Source organism: Poecilia latipinna, unplaced genomic scaffold (genome assembly GCF_001443285.1).
Source record: "Poecilia latipinna isolate Pla-1442-1.1 unplaced genomic scaffold, P_latipinna-1.0 Scaffold453, whole genome shotgun sequence".
NCBI classification, from domain to species: Eukaryota; Metazoa; Chordata; class Actinopteri; order Cyprinodontiformes; family Poeciliidae; genus Poecilia; species Poecilia latipinna.
Window position 1 is genome coordinate 85,995 of NW_015113069.1, and position 18,121 is coordinate 104,115.

The 18,121-nt window shown below is 39.2% G+C and overlaps 1 protein-coding gene across 3 annotated transcripts in view; it reads right to left on the reverse strand.

Moving 5' to 3' along the window:
* Positions 1 to 1,974: 1,974 nt before the first annotated feature.
* ca8 (carbonic anhydrase VIII) overlaps positions 1,975 to 18,121 on the reverse strand; it is a 20,982-nt gene continuing 4,835 nt past the window's right edge. For 2 of the 3 annotated variants that reach the window (XM_015038801.1, XM_015038803.1), the window contains exons 2-9: positions 13,693 to 13,884; positions 13,334 to 13,458; positions 10,859 to 10,954; positions 10,207 to 10,269; positions 10,046 to 10,094; positions 8,446 to 8,558; positions 5,987 to 6,181; positions 1,975 to 3,316 (exon numbers count right to left, since the gene is read on the reverse strand). In XM_015038801.1, coding sequence (XP_014894287.1) covers positions 6,047 to 6,181; positions 8,446 to 8,558; positions 10,046 to 10,094; positions 10,207 to 10,269; positions 10,859 to 10,954; positions 13,334 to 13,458; positions 13,693 to 13,884 — 773 coding nt within the window. In that variant the 3' untranslated portion in view covers positions 1,975 to 3,316; positions 5,987 to 6,046. The remainder of the gene's footprint in view (positions 3,317 to 5,986; positions 6,182 to 8,445; positions 8,559 to 10,045; positions 10,095 to 10,206; positions 10,270 to 10,858; positions 10,955 to 13,333; positions 13,459 to 13,692; positions 13,885 to 18,121) is intronic. The other variant, XM_015038802.1, reaches the window with a different exon arrangement.

Here is an 18,121-nt window from a genome sequence, read left to right on the forward strand (position 1 = left end):
TTTTTTTTTTTCCTTTTTTTCATGTTTTTTTTTTTTTTTTTTTTTTTTTGTAATAGACTTACACAAAGTGGAGCATAGCTTGTAAAGTGGAAGAAAATTGAGCCGTGGCTTTAAACATTTTTAGAAATATAACTTTGATGTGTAAAGTGTATTACCCAACATCCAGGTCTGTGCAATTAATTTAGAAATCACATATTTAAAAAAAAAAAATTGAACCCATATTTATTTTCAGTAATATGAGTGTCACGTCACAGTCTTAGAGGTTTGAGGTGGTAAATTAAACTACTTATTTTTCTCCCAGTCATATGGACAAAACAAAATATTTCAATGCTAAAAATCAGACTCTGTGACCTGCATCCGTTCCTGTACGACACCTGAATCCTGTTGTTCTGCAAGCAGTAACATCCAGCTGAGGAGATCGGACACGATGCGTGACTTTAACTAATGTTTGCTTCCGAGCAGACTAAACCGCCACACCTTAATAAGTCCACCGAATGGTTTGTGCAAATAGTTGAGCAATCTTGAGAATGTTTGACTTGAGGTGACAGCAAACTGAGCTGAACACCAAAGATGTACAAAAGTATAATTGCAGTTTAACACTTAAACCTTCAGATTTGCTTGCAAACAATATGGCTGGGCAAAAATAACTACAAAAAAAATCACACTGTGTTACACTGAGAAAATAATACTAATGCTACCTGTTAACTGCCCTGCTATGGACTCATTCTAAAGATTTTTTCAAACAAAAACTCAACAAAGATTTATTTTCGAGCCACATATTTTCTCATTTGGAAATTGCATCCTTATTATAAGTTTTAAGTTCTAGAAAGTTTATTTGCCATTAGTCTGCGCTTTACAAAAGAAAATAATTGCCTTTTTAATTTTCTTTCTTTGTTTAATAAAACCTTTTAGTTCCCTGTACTTGAGCAAAAGCCAACTCATAGATGTTACATGGCACCAGGAACTTCAGCCTTAATATTTTATCAGAATAAACAATATTTCAGGAGGATAATAATTTACCAGGAACAACGTATCATATACTTTGCCAATCAATCTTTCTTTTTCATTCTATCAACAAGCTTGCATCTGCTCAGTTAACACTGGGGACCAATTTAGTGGGCTTTGGATTAAAACAAAGATAGATTTTTTTTTGTGTGTCCCCAGCAAATAAATCCTGTAAATATTCCTCCCAAAAGACAAAAGTTTAACTACAAAGTGCTTAAAGATTCACTTGGAGATTTACAAGGCAGCGCAGTTTAAGTGCTTGGAAGAAAGATATAAAGGGAAAAGGCAAGACTGAACAGTTCTGCACAACAGACTGTGAAGCCAACTGTATATGTATTTTTAAATGCAGTTATAAAAATGTAACTCTATTTAGAACTTTGATAAATACCTGACCAAAGTTGGGCAATATATCTATTTCTGTACTTTAAATTTACAAAAAAGTCAATTTAACAGCCACAGTTGGTAGATGATCTCTATAAGATCTTGGAAAGGTTTTCTGGAGTAATATATTTCATTTTAACACTTGCAAGTTTTGCTTCCCATACTTAGTTGCAGGCAAAAGGATGTCAACAAGTAGCTATAACGCATAAACTAAGATCTCCACACCAATAAATACATGACCAGGTCATACCTGGGTGGATAGGCTGGTTGCTGGGCGACTAGAGGAAGCTGTGTGCTATTTTAGGCTGCAGTTCAAAAGCAGAATAAATATTTCAAGATGTGAATAAGAAACTTTAGCATCATGTTAATTGATGAGAAGAGAGAAGCAAAAAAGAACAAGATGCAGAGTCAAGAATGCACATGAGTTTCATTTTTATTCTGGCAATAAACCAAAAATTAGTGCAGTACTCCATATAATAATTGCACAATCTGAATTGATTTTAACACTTTTTTCAAGTTAAACAGTGGAAGACAGAAAATATTCATCTGTTTTTATTTATTTATTTATTTATTTATTTATTTATTTATTTTTTACAATCTGCAGTGGTGCGTTAACCCTTTATGTCCTAAATTTAAAACCACCGCCTGGATATCTTTTATTTTTATTGTACGCAGTTATTTAAATGTCCTGTGAGTACATATATTTGCCCATTTATCCATAACAACTGGAACTTTCAATATCTAGTAAGTTCTTTTCGCAATTTACCGCCTATTAAGAGAGCGCCACCCAGATCAATTTCCCTGCTAAAGACGGGGGTAAAATTACCGTAATTGCTGAAAAGCGCCACGTTGGAATCTTTCAGATAGCGCAAACTATGGCGGAATTACGGTACCACAACTTTGGCTGGATCGTCGCCGCTACGTTTAGGACTTAAAAACATTCAAACTAGCTATTGATTTAGAAACCCTTCCCCAAATTGGACTCCTGTAGTTCTTACAGTTTTGCGGTGTCTTGATATCAGCACCTGAAGCTCGCTGCGAGTCAAAAGACAACTGAAATGCGTTTCCCACATCTGCTTAACTTGATTGGCCAGTTTTCACCTGCATGTCATCAGATGCGTTTGCTTTATGAACGACATTGTAAAACGCTCTTCTTGGGAGGCCATGTGCAGACTCTGTTTTTTTAAATTAAGTTGTAGTTTATTGTTGTTTTCCAGTCACAGTCATCATTCCCATAAATCATACCAGCTCCATTTGGTGTACAGTACCTTAAAACAACCACATATTGCTTTCATATGTTCATATAAAAGCAATGATTTTTATTTCACTTGTCTTTTAAAAGATGAAAGTGGTGTTGAATTCACTGCCAGAAGAAGGAAAATGAGCAGGAACATAGAACTTCATAAGCCATTTATTCCCAGTTTATCATTCACAGCTTCGGTTTAAAACAGATTTTTTTTATTTTATTTAAGTTTATTAATATTCATCTCATAAGAATGATAATAGTATTATTTTAAGTGGAGTATTAAAATACGCGAATTAAAATACGAAGAACATGACGGGTGAGTGTGTGAAACTGTGTCCCAGTGTGTGTGTTTTGGCTTCTGGTTCGTCTGCTGTCGATTTTTCATCCTGTTGTGACGATTGTGGAAACCTCTCATGATTTAGACACAGCACACACTCACCACGCAGACACAATAACCGAATGTGTAACAAATACACACAGTGAACAGCAACACTATGGGGAGGAGTGAGAAACCATACAGAAAAAGATGGCTGCACCTACACATGTACTGACACACACACAAAGCCTGGACTGAAGGCGATGATACTAAAAGCTTTTTCGTCCTCTTCTAGTTTGCCTTGGATCTGTTATCACACTAATTTCCCCTCTTTCTTCCCGTTTCCACTCCTCTGTTTTCTTCTCCTCCTGTAGAGAAAGAAAAACATGAATCTCATTAAAAGAAATCCAGATGTGCTTAACAGTCCTCCCGGGACCAAAAGACGGAAAGGATGGAAAACCTTTATGGCCTTTTTTTTCTTTATGATTCCCATGCAGGCAGCTTTTCAGCAGCACTGTTGCTCATTTACCAAGGTGGAGAGAGAGAGAGAGAGAGAAAAAACACAACTGGGGCAAACTAGTAAAAGGTTAATAGGGTTTGACCTCTGTGTGTGCTGCAAAAGGTAGGCAAAACTGAACATTTTCCATCTTTACATACAGCTTGCAGTCCAATCCAAACACAAAGCCTCGATAAAAACCTTACAGTGAAATACACAGCATTATAAAGCGCTTTTCTAGTCATACTGGCCACTTAAATCACCTTACACTCCAGCTACATTCACCCAGCTGCACTCAGTTGCACACATTCTTCTACCGACAAACAAATTGACGACGTGTGACTGGGGGAAGCTGGAATCAAACCCACAACCCTCCAATTCCACCTTTCTCATCTGGACTTTGGTCCATTACTCTTGTAAGTCGTGTCTGCGGACATCCTCAGACTCATTTTCAGCTCTGCCCGCTCATTTTCAATGGCTACTTCACAACATTGCCTTTGTTGTCCTCAAGCCACTTTGTAGCCAATTTGGTGCAGTGCTTAGGGTCACTGTCGACATGGTAACCCTATTTGTACCAGAGCTTTAAATTCCTGGCTGACATGTTGAGAAATTGCTTCAATATATCCACATAATGTTCATTGGTTATTATCCCGTATATTTTGTAAAGTGGACCAGTCCCTTACTTCACAGCTGAGACGTTCTCTGGCTTCTAAACTCCCTGAATTAAAGTCAGACGGTGAAAACATTGTCCTATTTCTTTACTACAAAGTTAAGGTAAGGTAATTTATAGCACATGTTCAGCAACAAGGCAGCTCAAAGTGCTAGATATCAAATTACAACTTTATTATGAAGTAACAACTGGACGAACTTTGACAGTGGGTTAGCTACCTTGCTAACAGCATCGATAACATTAGAAAATGACAGATAGGAAAACTTTAAAGACAGGATTCTTATTCACACAGCAGCACATCTCCTCATCAGTGGTGAGTTCATATTAAGATTTATTGGTGTGTGTGTGGCTTGTATCCATTGTTAGCCTTAGCATTTGCAAGCTAGCAGTAGGAATACATCGCCTGCATGATGAAACGAGGACGTTTTGACCTCGGTTGTTCCACACCGGTTCTCCTCTACCTCGTTCACAGGTGGGCTTGTGTTGCAGGGACCACATCAGTATCTGTTTTCACCCCTACAACAATAGCCCCCTTTTGTTCTGACCCATTCTGCTCCGTCTGCCTCCTCCTCCTCTTTCAATCCTCTGGCATTCCCACCTCCCCTCATCTCAGAGCACCTCTATCTTCCCCCCTTTCAGACACGTCTCTGTTTTTCTGCTTACGTCCAGCCCTTCTGTTTCCCCCAAAATTAAATACAAACTAAATACAAACTTCCACCTCAGTGGTGCAAGTTTATTACGATTGCTCTCCTGCGTCCAGTTGGGTCATGAAGAGCTCTGCGCAGGTCAAACAAGCATTCAGGGAAACCATATTTTAAGAATCCACTGTTTGTAAATGCTTTTAAACTGCAAAGCATGCAATGAGTTAAGGAGTATAGCAATTAAATAAGCAGGAGTAATGACTTATTAGAAAAGATGACAACAACAACAAAACATTTTAGTCACAGTCTAACATTTGGGGACTTCAAGAATAAACAGCTGATTTTTGAATATCTGGATTAAAAATCTTGCTCAGTGGTGTAGAAGCCATATGTACCAATGGCTTTCGATGCAACCACTACTGCGTATGTGATTTGAAGATTGCTGAAATCTGCTTGATTTCAGCACAATTACCCGAAGCACAAAGGGGAGTTCACCTTTGTGGTTTGTCAAAAAAGTCTGAGTTTTAAGCCGTAAATCCTTCATAGCAGCTGTTTTTCAGACAAGGCAGACTGTGGCTCCTTGGTAATTATAGTTTAAAAAGTGACTTTTGTGTTTGCTTGCTAAACTTGTCTAGTATTCGAAAAAGAACTTGGATGACTTTTAACATTTAGATTTGAGAAAAGACAAGAATAGAAAAGTCAAATAATTTTCAAGGCAGTGTGGCATCTTAATTTTGTGATTTTTCCACACAAACAGGAGGGGTTTTTTTTCCCTCTCCAGGTTAAAAGTTTAGACTGATGGAATTAGGTATTTTTAAAAAATGTTTTTTCTGCGTTTAGCTCAGCAGCTCTGCTGCAGAGCTAAATCTGAAGCCTCCTCTTTCCCCTGTGATGTATGTAGGCTAGTCCCAGATTAGCAAGTGAACTGGGTTAGTTCTTCCTGGGCTTGATCTGCTGCCTGTGGGACAATGCACCTTCTTCCATTAAAAAAACGAGTCTCCTGAGAGGAAACGTGCTGAACACTACTTATAACTCCGAGGATGGGTGTTTTGGGACAAGTGGGACACATTCTGGGTTGGGGTTTCTTTCCTAAAAAAAATATATATATATATGCTGCATTTCACATTTACTTGTTTAAGACAGAACCAGCTTGTCAAGGATAAAAGTTTGCATTTACGTGATGGACGCCTGTGCAATCGGGCACAGCTGAACTCACTGCTAAAAGTGTTACCTTCTATTTTTGTACGTGTAGGTCCCAGAGTTTCACCGAGATGGCACAGCAAAGCGAAAGTCACTGGAAGGCAGCGCGGATAATCCTGTCGCTGAGCGGCTGGGTGGGGCGGAAGTTGTCCCCCAACATCCCGTCGTTTCCTTCAAGTAGCTCCGCCCCCTTGATGTGCGACCGTAACCTCCGAAACTCCTCGATCTGCAAACAGAAAAGTGAAAACAAACAAAAAAAAAAGGCCACAACCTCATGTCCCTCGGTCCCTTACTGAGGGACACTTCGCTACAAGGTTCACTGCTACATCTGACGGTATGATGTTGTTGGATTATTCAGACACTTTTCTCTTTTGTTTCTCCAAAATATTAATGTTTGAGAAAATTCGAGTAGAAGATGTGTAGGCGATGCATGTCTTATCTCTGATCTGTTGAGGGGAAACGTTTACGGCTTTGTCATTCTTTGCCCAAGAATGTTTAAAAAAAAACAAAAACAAAATCAAAGCCACAAACAGAAAAAAACTGAACATTTCTAACTTCCTTTTCATGTGAAATTGCTGCAGTTGCAGATTGCATCTCTTCTTCAACCACATAACAGAGAGAATCACCCACGTCGCTAAAACAAACAGCAGTTCTCGAACTGCTGCGCCGTTGGTTGGCTGCCCAAACTTTTACGGCGCCCTCTAAAAGTGCAAAGGCTGTGGGCATGGCAACGGGTGTCTGGCATGTATGTGTACACACTCACTCTGCACACACACTCTCTGTCTTGTAGCAATTGATAACAGCAGGATGTTTGAAGTGCGTTTATTAGGAAAGCAGGGCTTGGTGGGGGGGTTTCCTTATGCTTTATTTGGTTCATCCAGTTAAAGCACGACAAGAAAGCTTCACGCCACTGGAGGAGTCTGTATGTTCAGTGCATTTTGTTTTGCACACCTAACATTATTTGCAGTATTTTTGTCCATATTATTCTGACAGCTGCTGAACCGGTAGTCTGTTGGTTTAGAACAGAGATGAAATCTGAGAAAAATGTTAGAAATGTGGAACAAGAGGCAATAAAAGGATCGCTAAGACAAACAGAAAATTAACAGTTGAGATGAAGGCAATGCAGTTTTGTAAACTAACATTTTTTTATTATTATTGGAGTTTTCTTCATTCTAATCTTAAGGATTCTAATAGAAAACCTTGATGATGAACTACAAAGTGGATGATGTAGTTCGCTTAGAAAACAAGAAATGCCCACTGGACTCGGCAAGCATCGGAAAAAAAAACATATATATCTAACGTCACTGTTAACGTCACATTGAGCAAAAAGACCAATTATTTATTATTTGCAAATGAAGGGACACACACCAGTTTTTGCTTTTCAAAATTTTAGAACCCGATGAGCCCACATGAAAGAGACATAAATATGTTTCATTACTGAACAACAACAACAACACAACTGGCCACTGCGGCGTTACCCACTGGTGTCCAGATCTGCTTAATAACAATGGAAGTTTCCTGGGAAGTTATCAATTCATCAGAGCGAGTCAATCGCATTTATCCGCCCATGTCCGGATTTGCTGCAATCAGGAGCCACTAATAGCTCATCTGACCCGTTTCTAATTGTTCCATTATGCTGAACCGCAGGAGAAAACCAGCTCCTGTTAAGTGCTTCGTCTGACATGCTCATCGTCTGAATCCTTCTGTTTTGTTGTTGGCAAATAATTTTCATTACTTTGATCCGGATCTTCGTTCTAAAACTCAGTGTGAAATGAAATACACAATTCTGTTCATGTCTTAAAGGTACGGACGCACGCGAATTTTGGTTAAGTCAAAACAAACTGATTTATCGTCTTCAGATCTCGCCTGCTTTCTTTTCGCCCTGTGCACCCGCACCGTACACACGGCCCGAGGCAGAAAGACCTCTTTGTGCGCGCATTTCAAAGGGTCAGCAAGCCAAAAGTGTAGTCAAGATGAAAGACATAAATAAATGTCAGAGGGCTAGCACCTTTATCTATTACAAAAAAAGAAAAAAACCCTTTGGAGGAGAGCCACGAGTCGGGCAAAGGTTGAATTAAAGTTTAAATCAATCAAAGGCAACATGACAGACTTATGGATTGGTAGTGGGTGGAAAGGCTTCCTGCATGGAGCCAGAAAACTCCAGTTCATGCTCCTGTAGATTAATAATAATAATCAGAGACGGATGGTGCAGTGATTATTTAGTTATAAAATGCTGAAAATGCTGAAGAAAATAAATAAATAAATATGGTAAACTGGGTGAATCAGTCATTAGCTAGATGATTAGTCACACCTCTGATTTTTATTGCTCCAGCCTTTATTTTCAGTGTAAACAGTTTATGCTTTCTTCAATGTGACGGAGGTTTCAGACTGAGAGAGAGCCACTAAAGATAAAGAAAGCCTTTAAAAAAAACAACAAAAAAAAACAAAACATTTTTGCTTGTGGGAGAATCTAAATGTCTGACTCCGTACCTGTAGCTGTGAGATGGTGAGGGGATAGCGGAAAAGTATCCAGGTCACTTTTTCACTACAAGGCGGCGTGGTGAGAGATCCTTCGTACACCCAGTAGTCTCTCAGCAGCGGGTCTAATGATCACAAGGAGAACATTTAATCCTCAACTATACTGGGTCAAAATGCTGGCTTTTGCAAGAACTTAATAGTTTCCCTCCCCTTTGCTCTTTTTAAATAAGAGCAAAGGACTTTAACTCAAATGGGAATGAGGCATTGTTCTGTATTTATCATGGGCTCAAAAGAGAGGCACAAACTGCAAAACAAGTAAAAGTCTCAGGAATGTATCCACTGGCTTTAGTGGTGATAATAACAAGGGAGGAGAGGAACGACTGGAACATTCGATTTGATGAAACTATGACTTACAAAGAGAACATACTGTACTCCGATGTGGCACAAATAATTAATGCGTCAGACATTCTGAAACCCTCTTTCCTTCTCAAAATACCAGTCAGATGTTTCACCCTTCCTCCCCCATGTTAGCGCTGACTTTCCACCTGCTACATTTGAACAACAATAGTCATGTTTCGTCTGCAGATGTTATGTTGCTGTCCAGTTTCCTTGAAACTTTGAGCACAAAACTCTGGTAGTTATTCTCCCTATTGACATATTTGCCACATCTTGCGTGTTTTGCATATGCTAATATTAGATTTGATACAACTGTGTGCATGAGGGATTTTATGTAGCTTGTAAAAAAACAACTTCCTACTTGACATTTTGTCAATTTATGCAGTTCATAAAATGAAGAGAAATGTTGCTGGCATTGCTAGAAGCAGCTAGCACAACAAAAGGATGCAAAGCGACATGCACACCCTAAATTTGTCCAGTTTGACTCCTACGAATGTTGTTCCTGTCCTTGCAGCCAAACATAGCAAAATCTTTTTTGCAGAAACTGAAAATGCACATTCTTCATTTAAAAGGTGTCAGCTTTTGAGGTAGTGCTTCTTTCTTGACATCCTCTTAGTCCGTCGTGATGTTGAGCCAAATGTCGCTGTGGAAACTGGTGTTTTTTAGCAGCTTCCACTTCATGGTAAAAGTTGTTCCAAACCATTCTAGCCACTTTCCTTCACTCTCATGGTCACAGTTTTATTCAGATGATTGAAACATGGGAACAACTGGGTGTTCCAGTATGTTCCAGCACTTATTGATCTCATTCTTTCAAGACGGCCAGCACCTTAATCCAATTGAAAATTTCAGAGCGATAAAATATGTCAGGAAAGCAACCGGTTTAAATGAACTGCACCAAATCTGATTATGCCAAAAGCTTAACGACTTTAGATGCATTTATTTGACCCTGTGTGATTTTTATCTTGTACAGATCAGAGGGAATCAACAGCTTTATTCTAAAATAATCTAAAAGGGATTTTTCTGTTTTACTCCAACGAGCATTTGTAAACCTGTTTTTCTATTCTACGTCTCTCTAATTTACACAGGTGGCATCCAGAAGAATTGTTGTTATTTTCCATGTGCTTTTCTGTTCGGCCGCTAACTCGCACGTGCTGCTCAAATAGTTAAGGTGTTAACCTGAACATGAAGTTTTGAGATCGAATCGTTTCCGCCTTACCGGGTAGGAGCGTGTTGGGGTTAAAACATGGGATTATCTTGTTCTTCCCCTAAAGAAAACACAGTGGCAAAAAGAAGCAGTTACGCTCACGACCCATCAACCCTCACGGCCGCGATTCTGAATCAAATCTCTGCTGTGTCGCCATCACACACAGGCTTCACCTTGTACTGCAGGTCTTGTAGGACTTCGGTGATGGCCTTTAGTCCTAGGTGCTCTTTGCCGATCTGATAGAAACACATGCATTTTTGGGTTTCAGCACAGACTTATCACTGCTGTCGGCGGCTGTTTTCACAATGTCAGCCGCATTTTTTCAGCAGAGATAAAGTCCACGTTCTGTTATCATGCAGGAAGAAAAAGCGGAAGATGAAAGAACAGACATTGTAGAAAACAGGATGTGTGAGACTGAGACCTCGGGAGGTCAGGAACGACTGGTTTCAAAAGAAGAATGAGGTGTTTTCCTCGGGTAACGTCACTCAGCACAGAGCCGAGCTTCCACTTCGTAGGAGATCTTAGTCAACTAGCATGAATCAGCAGGAGATGTGTTTAAGCAATGATGAGTTTTATTCACCTCACTTGTAGTGGCTGTAATGCCGGTGCCTTATTTATGCATAATCTGAGATTATCAATGTGCTAATTAATAATATGTTGCAATTTATTAACCATATTATCGGACGAAACAAGAATGATGCTTAAATACAAGCACTAATTTACATTTCCTGAATAAAATATTCACTAAGACCTCGAAACTCTTCAGAAAAAAATAAATCTCTCTGATATGATCTGATTTCCAGGTGTGTACGGCTTGATGCTTACCTGGACAAAAAGTGCTATGATGAGGACTCCATTCTTCTTCCCCAAAGCATCTTCTAGAGAGTTAAACAGAGTGTTGTTCCAGTGAATCAGATGGAGCTGAGGACAAAAAAAAGAAAAACAAAGAAACTAAAACATAAACTGCAACCGGAAGGGCGTTTCAAGTCGTTAACGCGATGAGTTTGCAGGAAACATCAGATGAACTCCTCGTCTGGTTTACATAAATCAAAGACTGGCTGGAAACTGTAAAACTTTCCAAGTGAAAAGTCTAATGAACTGGACATATCCTGATTTCTCTGTAAAAAAAAAAAAAAAAAAAAAAAAAATAAATTTTAAACAAAATTGTTGGAAAAATTGCTTTTTTTGGACTCCCATTGTGTGCTACATTTACAGCTGAAGCAGAGTACTTGAATACACTCTATAAAAAGAAGGTGACTCAGAATTACCAAAATGACTTGCATCAAATTGAGAAGCTTAGAAGCACTGAGACATTTTGTGAACACCCAGACGATGATGTTGTAGATTTTTTTTAAAGCTTAAACTTGTAGATCTCCACAGATCTGGTTCATCATTTGGGTTTATCTGCTCAAATAATGGTATGCAAGTATAAAAATCAGGGTAATGTCCAGCCATATTACAATTTAGTAACATCTACACATTTCATAAAATAGATGCCATCATTCGAGCAACATTTTAAGACGTCAGCCGGGAAGTTGAGCTTGTTGGGCACAAGAGGTGCAATGATTCTAAACATGCCATCAAAATTCATCCTGACAACAAAGATGATCTCAATCCCATTAGAAGTTATTTGGCAGAGACTTAAAGGTGCCTGTGAGCAAGGCGACCTACAAACTTGAATCAGTCAAAGCACTTCCTTCAGGAGGAATGGGCCAAAGCTGCAGCAAACTGTCGAGGAAGGTTTTTTTTTTAACAATACCTAAATAATTAGCCAGTAATTCCATCAAAGTGAGTAAAATGTCTTTGAGCTAAATTTGAATTAAGTTATTAAAAATGATCTAAAAACCTATCTTTGGTATTATTCCTAACTGAGCTAAAACAAAATTAAATTTCAGTCTGATTTTTACAAAGGGAAAAGGAATGGGTTTTTTGCTTTGTTTTTAATGCGGTGTGTCTGAACATCTGGTTTCAACGTTGCCTGCTGCTTTCAGTGCAACCTGATTCTGCTCCAAGGTCAGCTGGTTCATTTTCCATCCAGCATCTTCCTCTTGTAAGATAAGCTAATGGACAACATGAGGGCAACAATACTCACTCTCTGGAGAGGACTGGCTGCCCGACAACAGCTAAACGATTATCTATGTTTGTTTTGTTTTTTGATTTTTACAACATATTAAATGCAACTTTTAAAAGCCAAAGCCTTATTTTCAATTGCACAACTCACAACAGCCAAATCAAATATCAAGAGAAATAAAATATTCTCTAAACAGGCAGGAAGCATCACAGTAGTTCGATACAGCGACCTCTAGTGGAACAAAGTATTAACTTAAACTAAACACCACCAGGCCTAAAGAGATTCTGCTTTAATAGATATTTTAGATTTCATTTCAAATTGAGGTTATGGGGAGTAAATATCTTAACCTGTGGTATAAAACTTGCTTTGATGGAACAGATTAATCTTCCTGGATTTCTTTTAACATCTTCAGTTTGGGAAAGTCATACAGTAGATGCATATCGTGAGGCAATAAAAGCAAATTTTACATCTTACACACTTAAGAATCACTTTGTCGTTCACTCAGAGAACTGTGTGTACTTTCAGAACATGTAGAAAACAGAGGCAGGATTTATAACTTTGTAGTTTTTACCTGATTAACACAAATAATATTGTTTTTTTCCTAAATTTGGTTGAGATCTGGATTCCAGTGCTCATGCGGGTTAAATGCAATCAAAATAGTTGCGCACCACGTTGCCTTAGAGTTGACTAAGACATGAACCTCTCAGATGTGTGTAACAAACACATGAAGACTAGTAAGAACGACGTTCCACTCACCCACTCTAACTTTAGGTGAGTGAAGTCATTGTTTATTGATCTTGCTCGGTCATTCAGGTTGCAAGCCACCTCTGTGATCTTCAAAACACACCTGCCAAGGTTGGACTGAAGGCTTAATCAATCCACAGAGGCTGCTGGCTGATACCTTACATTAAAAGAATCAGACAATGCCTGTGAGCTTTATGAGTCACAAAAGGATCCGCAATATGAAGAAGGAGATCTGGAGCAAGTGTTTAGTTTGTACTTTTTGTTGCACTACTCCAAATGCACCACTCCTAAATTAGTTGTAAGGTAATGTAACGATTCCCTTCCTTACTGTATTCTAAATAGTCGCATTGTATCAGAAGAGTTACTTGTTTGGGCTCAAGCAGCTCCAATGTTATGCACATGAGGACCAATGTCTGATCCGGAGGTATAAACACAGGATAGCTGTGTTTTCCCTTGGAGCAGGGTGCGTTGCTTGTCCTGCGTACCTCCATGGGGAAAGCCTTGAAGTTGACCGTGTGCTCTGATCCTCTCTGGTTCTCTTTGCCCCAGTGGAATCGAACCTCGTGAAGCTCGTACTCATGATCACTAGGCAATGGACCCCCGGTAACCACTGACAAAAGCAAAGGAAACCACAATCAGGTCTAAGCAAGTGTAAACAGGAAGCAAAAAGCATAATTCAACATGTAGAGAGCGGCTCAGCAGCAGGGGAGAAAATGGGTCATGTGGGGTTGGACAGAGGTGATTTTGTTTTCTCTTGTAACAAGCAACACCGATAAACCGCAGCGACTGACGTCGATATCTGATACATGCTTCTTGCTTTCTCTCAGGGTGTCTTAGGACTGACCTGACTTGGACTTGAGAAGGATGCGGACAGTGTGCCCGTCGTTGATGACTTCACACTCTCGACACACCACGTAGTTTGGCGATAAGCCAGCATCCAGGAGGGAGGGGTCATACTGCGCTTCCCTTGAGTTGAGATTAATCGGAGACTGGTACTCGCCGTTGGCCGCTGGGAAATGGAGTCCCCATTCTACACCTACGAGTGAAAATCCACAGCAAACATTTATGTTTCTGTCCACGTCTGAATCGTCAGCTTGAAACATTTTACCATTTAAAAAGCATAGCCAGAGTTCGCCCTATTCTCTCCGTCGCTAATACTGAGACTCTGATGCTTTTATTTCCAGCTGTGTAGACTATTGTAATGCCCTGCTTTCTGGTCTCCCTAAAACAATAAAATAAAACCGTGCACAGCCTTCTGCTGTTACAAAACTCTGCTGCTCAAGTGCTAACCAAGACCAGGAGGCAGGCTCACATTACACCTGTTTTAAAATCGTTGCATTGGCTCCCAGCACGTCTCTGGATTGATCTTATGATTCTCTTACTTGTTTTTAAATGTCTTTATGGTCTTGCACAATCTTACCTTGCAGAGCTGCTGATACCTTATGAACCTCTGCGGGCCCTGAGGTCCTCTGGCTCCGGACTATTAACGGGTCCAAGAGTCAGAACACACACTTATGGTTCTGTCTTATTTCCAGTATTACGGCCCTCGTTTGTGAAACGGTCTGCCAGAAAACCCGAGGGCCGCAGAAAATATGTTGCTGTATTTAAGAGACCCGTCTTTTTAACTGTATTTCCTGAATTCAGTTCTGTTGAGTATGTGCATTTTACATGCAGCTGTGTGTTTTCCCATGTGGAGTTGGGGCGGGTAATTGTTTGTTTTTATTGATCTGTACAGCACTTTGAGCTGCTGTTAGTATGATAGGTGCTTTATGAGTAAAATTGATTGATTGATTGAGGTCTTTATTAGTTTTCCTCATTTAGAGACAGAAACTTTTGCTTGTTCCTCTTTGCAAAATCGCTCAGGTTCAGTCAGATTGACTGCTTTGCCACAAATTCTCAATTGTATTTCGTTCCAGATTTTAAATAGGCCATGCTAGCACCTGTGTTGCTCTGATTCATTCTGCTGTAGCTCTGGTTGTTTGAAAAGGATTTCTTCCAGGATCATTGTGTTTCTTGATCTTCCTAATTCAGTTTGTCATTTGAGACCTTCACAGAACACCTGGATTTATACTGAAGTTAAATTACACTGAGATGGGATCCAATTACTAATCACGTGGCTGCTGAAGACAGTTGGTTCCGCTGGATTTCGTTTGGAGGCAATACATTAAAAAAAACAAAAACAAAAAAAAAAACAAAACAAGGCTGAATGTCAGAGTTTGGCGTTGTTGCGCCTGTGCGTTGTGTGTTTTCCCTGGAGGGTGGGAGTGAGCTGGGGATGCACTCTCGCACCGATTCATCAAGCTCTAAAAGGTTGCATCCTGGAAATACTGTATGTATTTCTGATGTATTTTATTCATAGACGTGAAAACCCACTGTTTTGACAGAGGATGTGGCAGTAGTGGTGATTCAAAATGGCACTACCTGCCTACTCGTTTTATTGTTTGCACATGTCATTTTTCTGACGTCCTTTCTCGTCAAGTTTGAAATTGGTTTCTCAGAGTAGTAAAACTGACACCTGTGATGGAGTATTCTGATGGAAATGATGAACAGCGGTGGTTCTCTCTACTCTGTTTTTCGTGTTTGGTTTTGAAACAAAAAGTACTCTGTAAGACATGCCGCGTCATTATATGTGTAAAACTCAAGTCATCGTAACAATGGTCCAGCTGCATTGTCTTTATTTAGTCTTCCATCTGAAACCAAAGGATGGTTTACCACCACATTTTTGTGATTTAATGATGCCACTAGGTTGCTAGGTGTTAAAGGAGTGGTACTAAACCTATTCAAATACTTTGTGGAAAAAATAATAATGATAATGTTCTGTAAAGAAAAAAAAAGGTTTCATGATCCTTTAATAAATTCACCAAGAGAATCCTTCAGATTGATTTAAATCAACTTTGTCTTATTCAAGAGTACTGTGATCCATGAAGAGCGCTGATAAAAAAAAAGGGAGTCTCACATGAGCACATAAATAAGTCTCTCCTTTAATGAAAGTCAAATGTTTTTCAGTTAATTTTGTGGTGCATCTGCTGCCTCCTGTGAGCTTTCACTCTCTGAAACACTGCAGCCTCTGCTGTCACTGCTGTGACTATGAGGGTGTTGAGATCTTGAAAATGAAACAGGTCATGGTTACAGAAACAGGGTCATATTGTCCTACCTAATACAAGTAATCATAAAACAAAAACCATGCAAGCATGCATAGAGAGTATAGAGACTGAGATTTTGTAATATGTTTGTCCGTACAGCATCAGATGGAATCTATTTCAGACAGATGCAAATTCATTATGTCTACTCTGACTGAATGTGGAAGACGCCATGATACTATCAGTGACACTTGCAGTCTGGTTTCACTTGGTTTTGAGGGCAACATCATCACACAGTGAGAGCAGAACGCGTTGCAGTGAGTGTTTTTAAGGAAGAGGAAACAATCACTTTAAAAAACTTTAGTCCCTCCAAAAAACAAGCCGAGTGAGAGTTTAGAGAGAAGCACATGCTTTTCTGCAGCAGGAACTGATGCCTTTCTCCTCATCCATGGAGAAAAGAGGGGAGGCTGCCACATTCCCTCCTTCCTCAGCAACTAAAGCCATGACAACAATTTTCTGAGCACACACCGGGTTGCCCTGCAGCACTGAAAAGACTAAATTCACCCGGCACTCAACTATGCAAGGCCCAGTAGAGACGATTTGACTTTCTTTCCTCTCATTTTGTCTTTTTAAGATCAACTAGAGCTCCTTCTTTTACTTATATGCTTATGTCAAGCTGTGGTTACAAACTTGCCAGAAGCTCGTTCCCACTGGATTTTAAAAAACATAAAAAATCACTAACAACCAGAACATTCCTGACATGTGCCAAGAGAAAAAGCTGCATCAGTATTCGGTCCATGCCTGAACTTCAGCCAGCATGGACAGTTATTGTTTCGGGTTTGTGTTGACGCAGTAAAGCTCTCTACGTAGAAGATGGAGTGGAAAAAAATGAATACACTATTTTACCATTGTACGTCTTCACTTATGGATGAACTGAATCTCTGTAGATTTTACCTGACAACAAGCTCGTGTGAACTTACAGACGCAAACAAATTTGTTGGCACCCCTGGTAAAGACGTGCCCTTAAAATAAATCAATTTTTATTGTATAGCAACACAATTATAATATGAACATTTTTTGAAAATCCAAACGTCTGTTTGACTAAATTCACTCAAAGGGGAAAAATTGCCACATGAGAAAATAAGAGGTTTTAGCTAAATTACTTTTGTCTCTATGTTTTCACCACATATTTCAGATTAGTTTCATGCTGACAGACAATCCATTTTAAGAGGTTCCCTCACGCCGTGCACTCAAACGAGGTTTCCAAGGTCTTCAGAAGAGAAACAGGCCCACACCATCACTCAACCTCCGCCATACCTACCAACAGCCATTAGGATTTTTCCACAGATTCATGCTCTGTTCCACACCAAATCCATCAGTATTGTTGGTTGGTCAAAAAAAGCACACAATTCCAATTTAAGTCCCTGGATAGTTTATGTGGTGATGGTAGATTTTCACTCCCAAATAACCAGTTAGCATGAAATCAGGGTCTAACAGTTTTCATAGAGGCTGAGAGGGCAAGAAGATTTTACCAGGGATGAAAACAAATGTGTTTGTGTCGCTGCAGAAAAGAAATTCAGCTGATTTCGGTTTTCAAACAGTCATGCAATTGTTCTTTAAAAAGTGTCTCGCTGCAGTTCTTGGTAACACTTTATTTGAAGGGGGTTGAATAAGACTGACATGACACCGTCATAAACATAAATAAGCCTTCATGAATATTTATGACTGTTGTCATAAAGCGTCATTCTGTAAATTTGGACACTTTTAATACAAAGTTGACATTATTCAAAATGTCTTTATGACAACTTGACATTAACCAGGAAATCATTACTGTTTAAACTTTACCTTTAATAACAAAGTTACCTAATTTTTAAAGTGCAATCAGTAATACTTTTATAACAAATTTATATCAGTAATGATTTCTTGGTTAATGTCAAGTTGTCATAACAAAGACATTTTGAATAATGTCAACTTCATATTAAGTGTCATAATTTACCGAATGACGCTTTATGACAACAGTCATAACTGTTCATGAAGGCTTATTCATGTTCATGACAGGTGTTATGTCATGTTAATGAAAGTGTCATGTTAGTCTTATTCACCCCCCTTCAAATAAAGTGTTACCGATAAATATTATTGGGTGTATCTGTTTAAATTTGAAACTTGTACGTCTTAATTTTCACTCACTTTGAC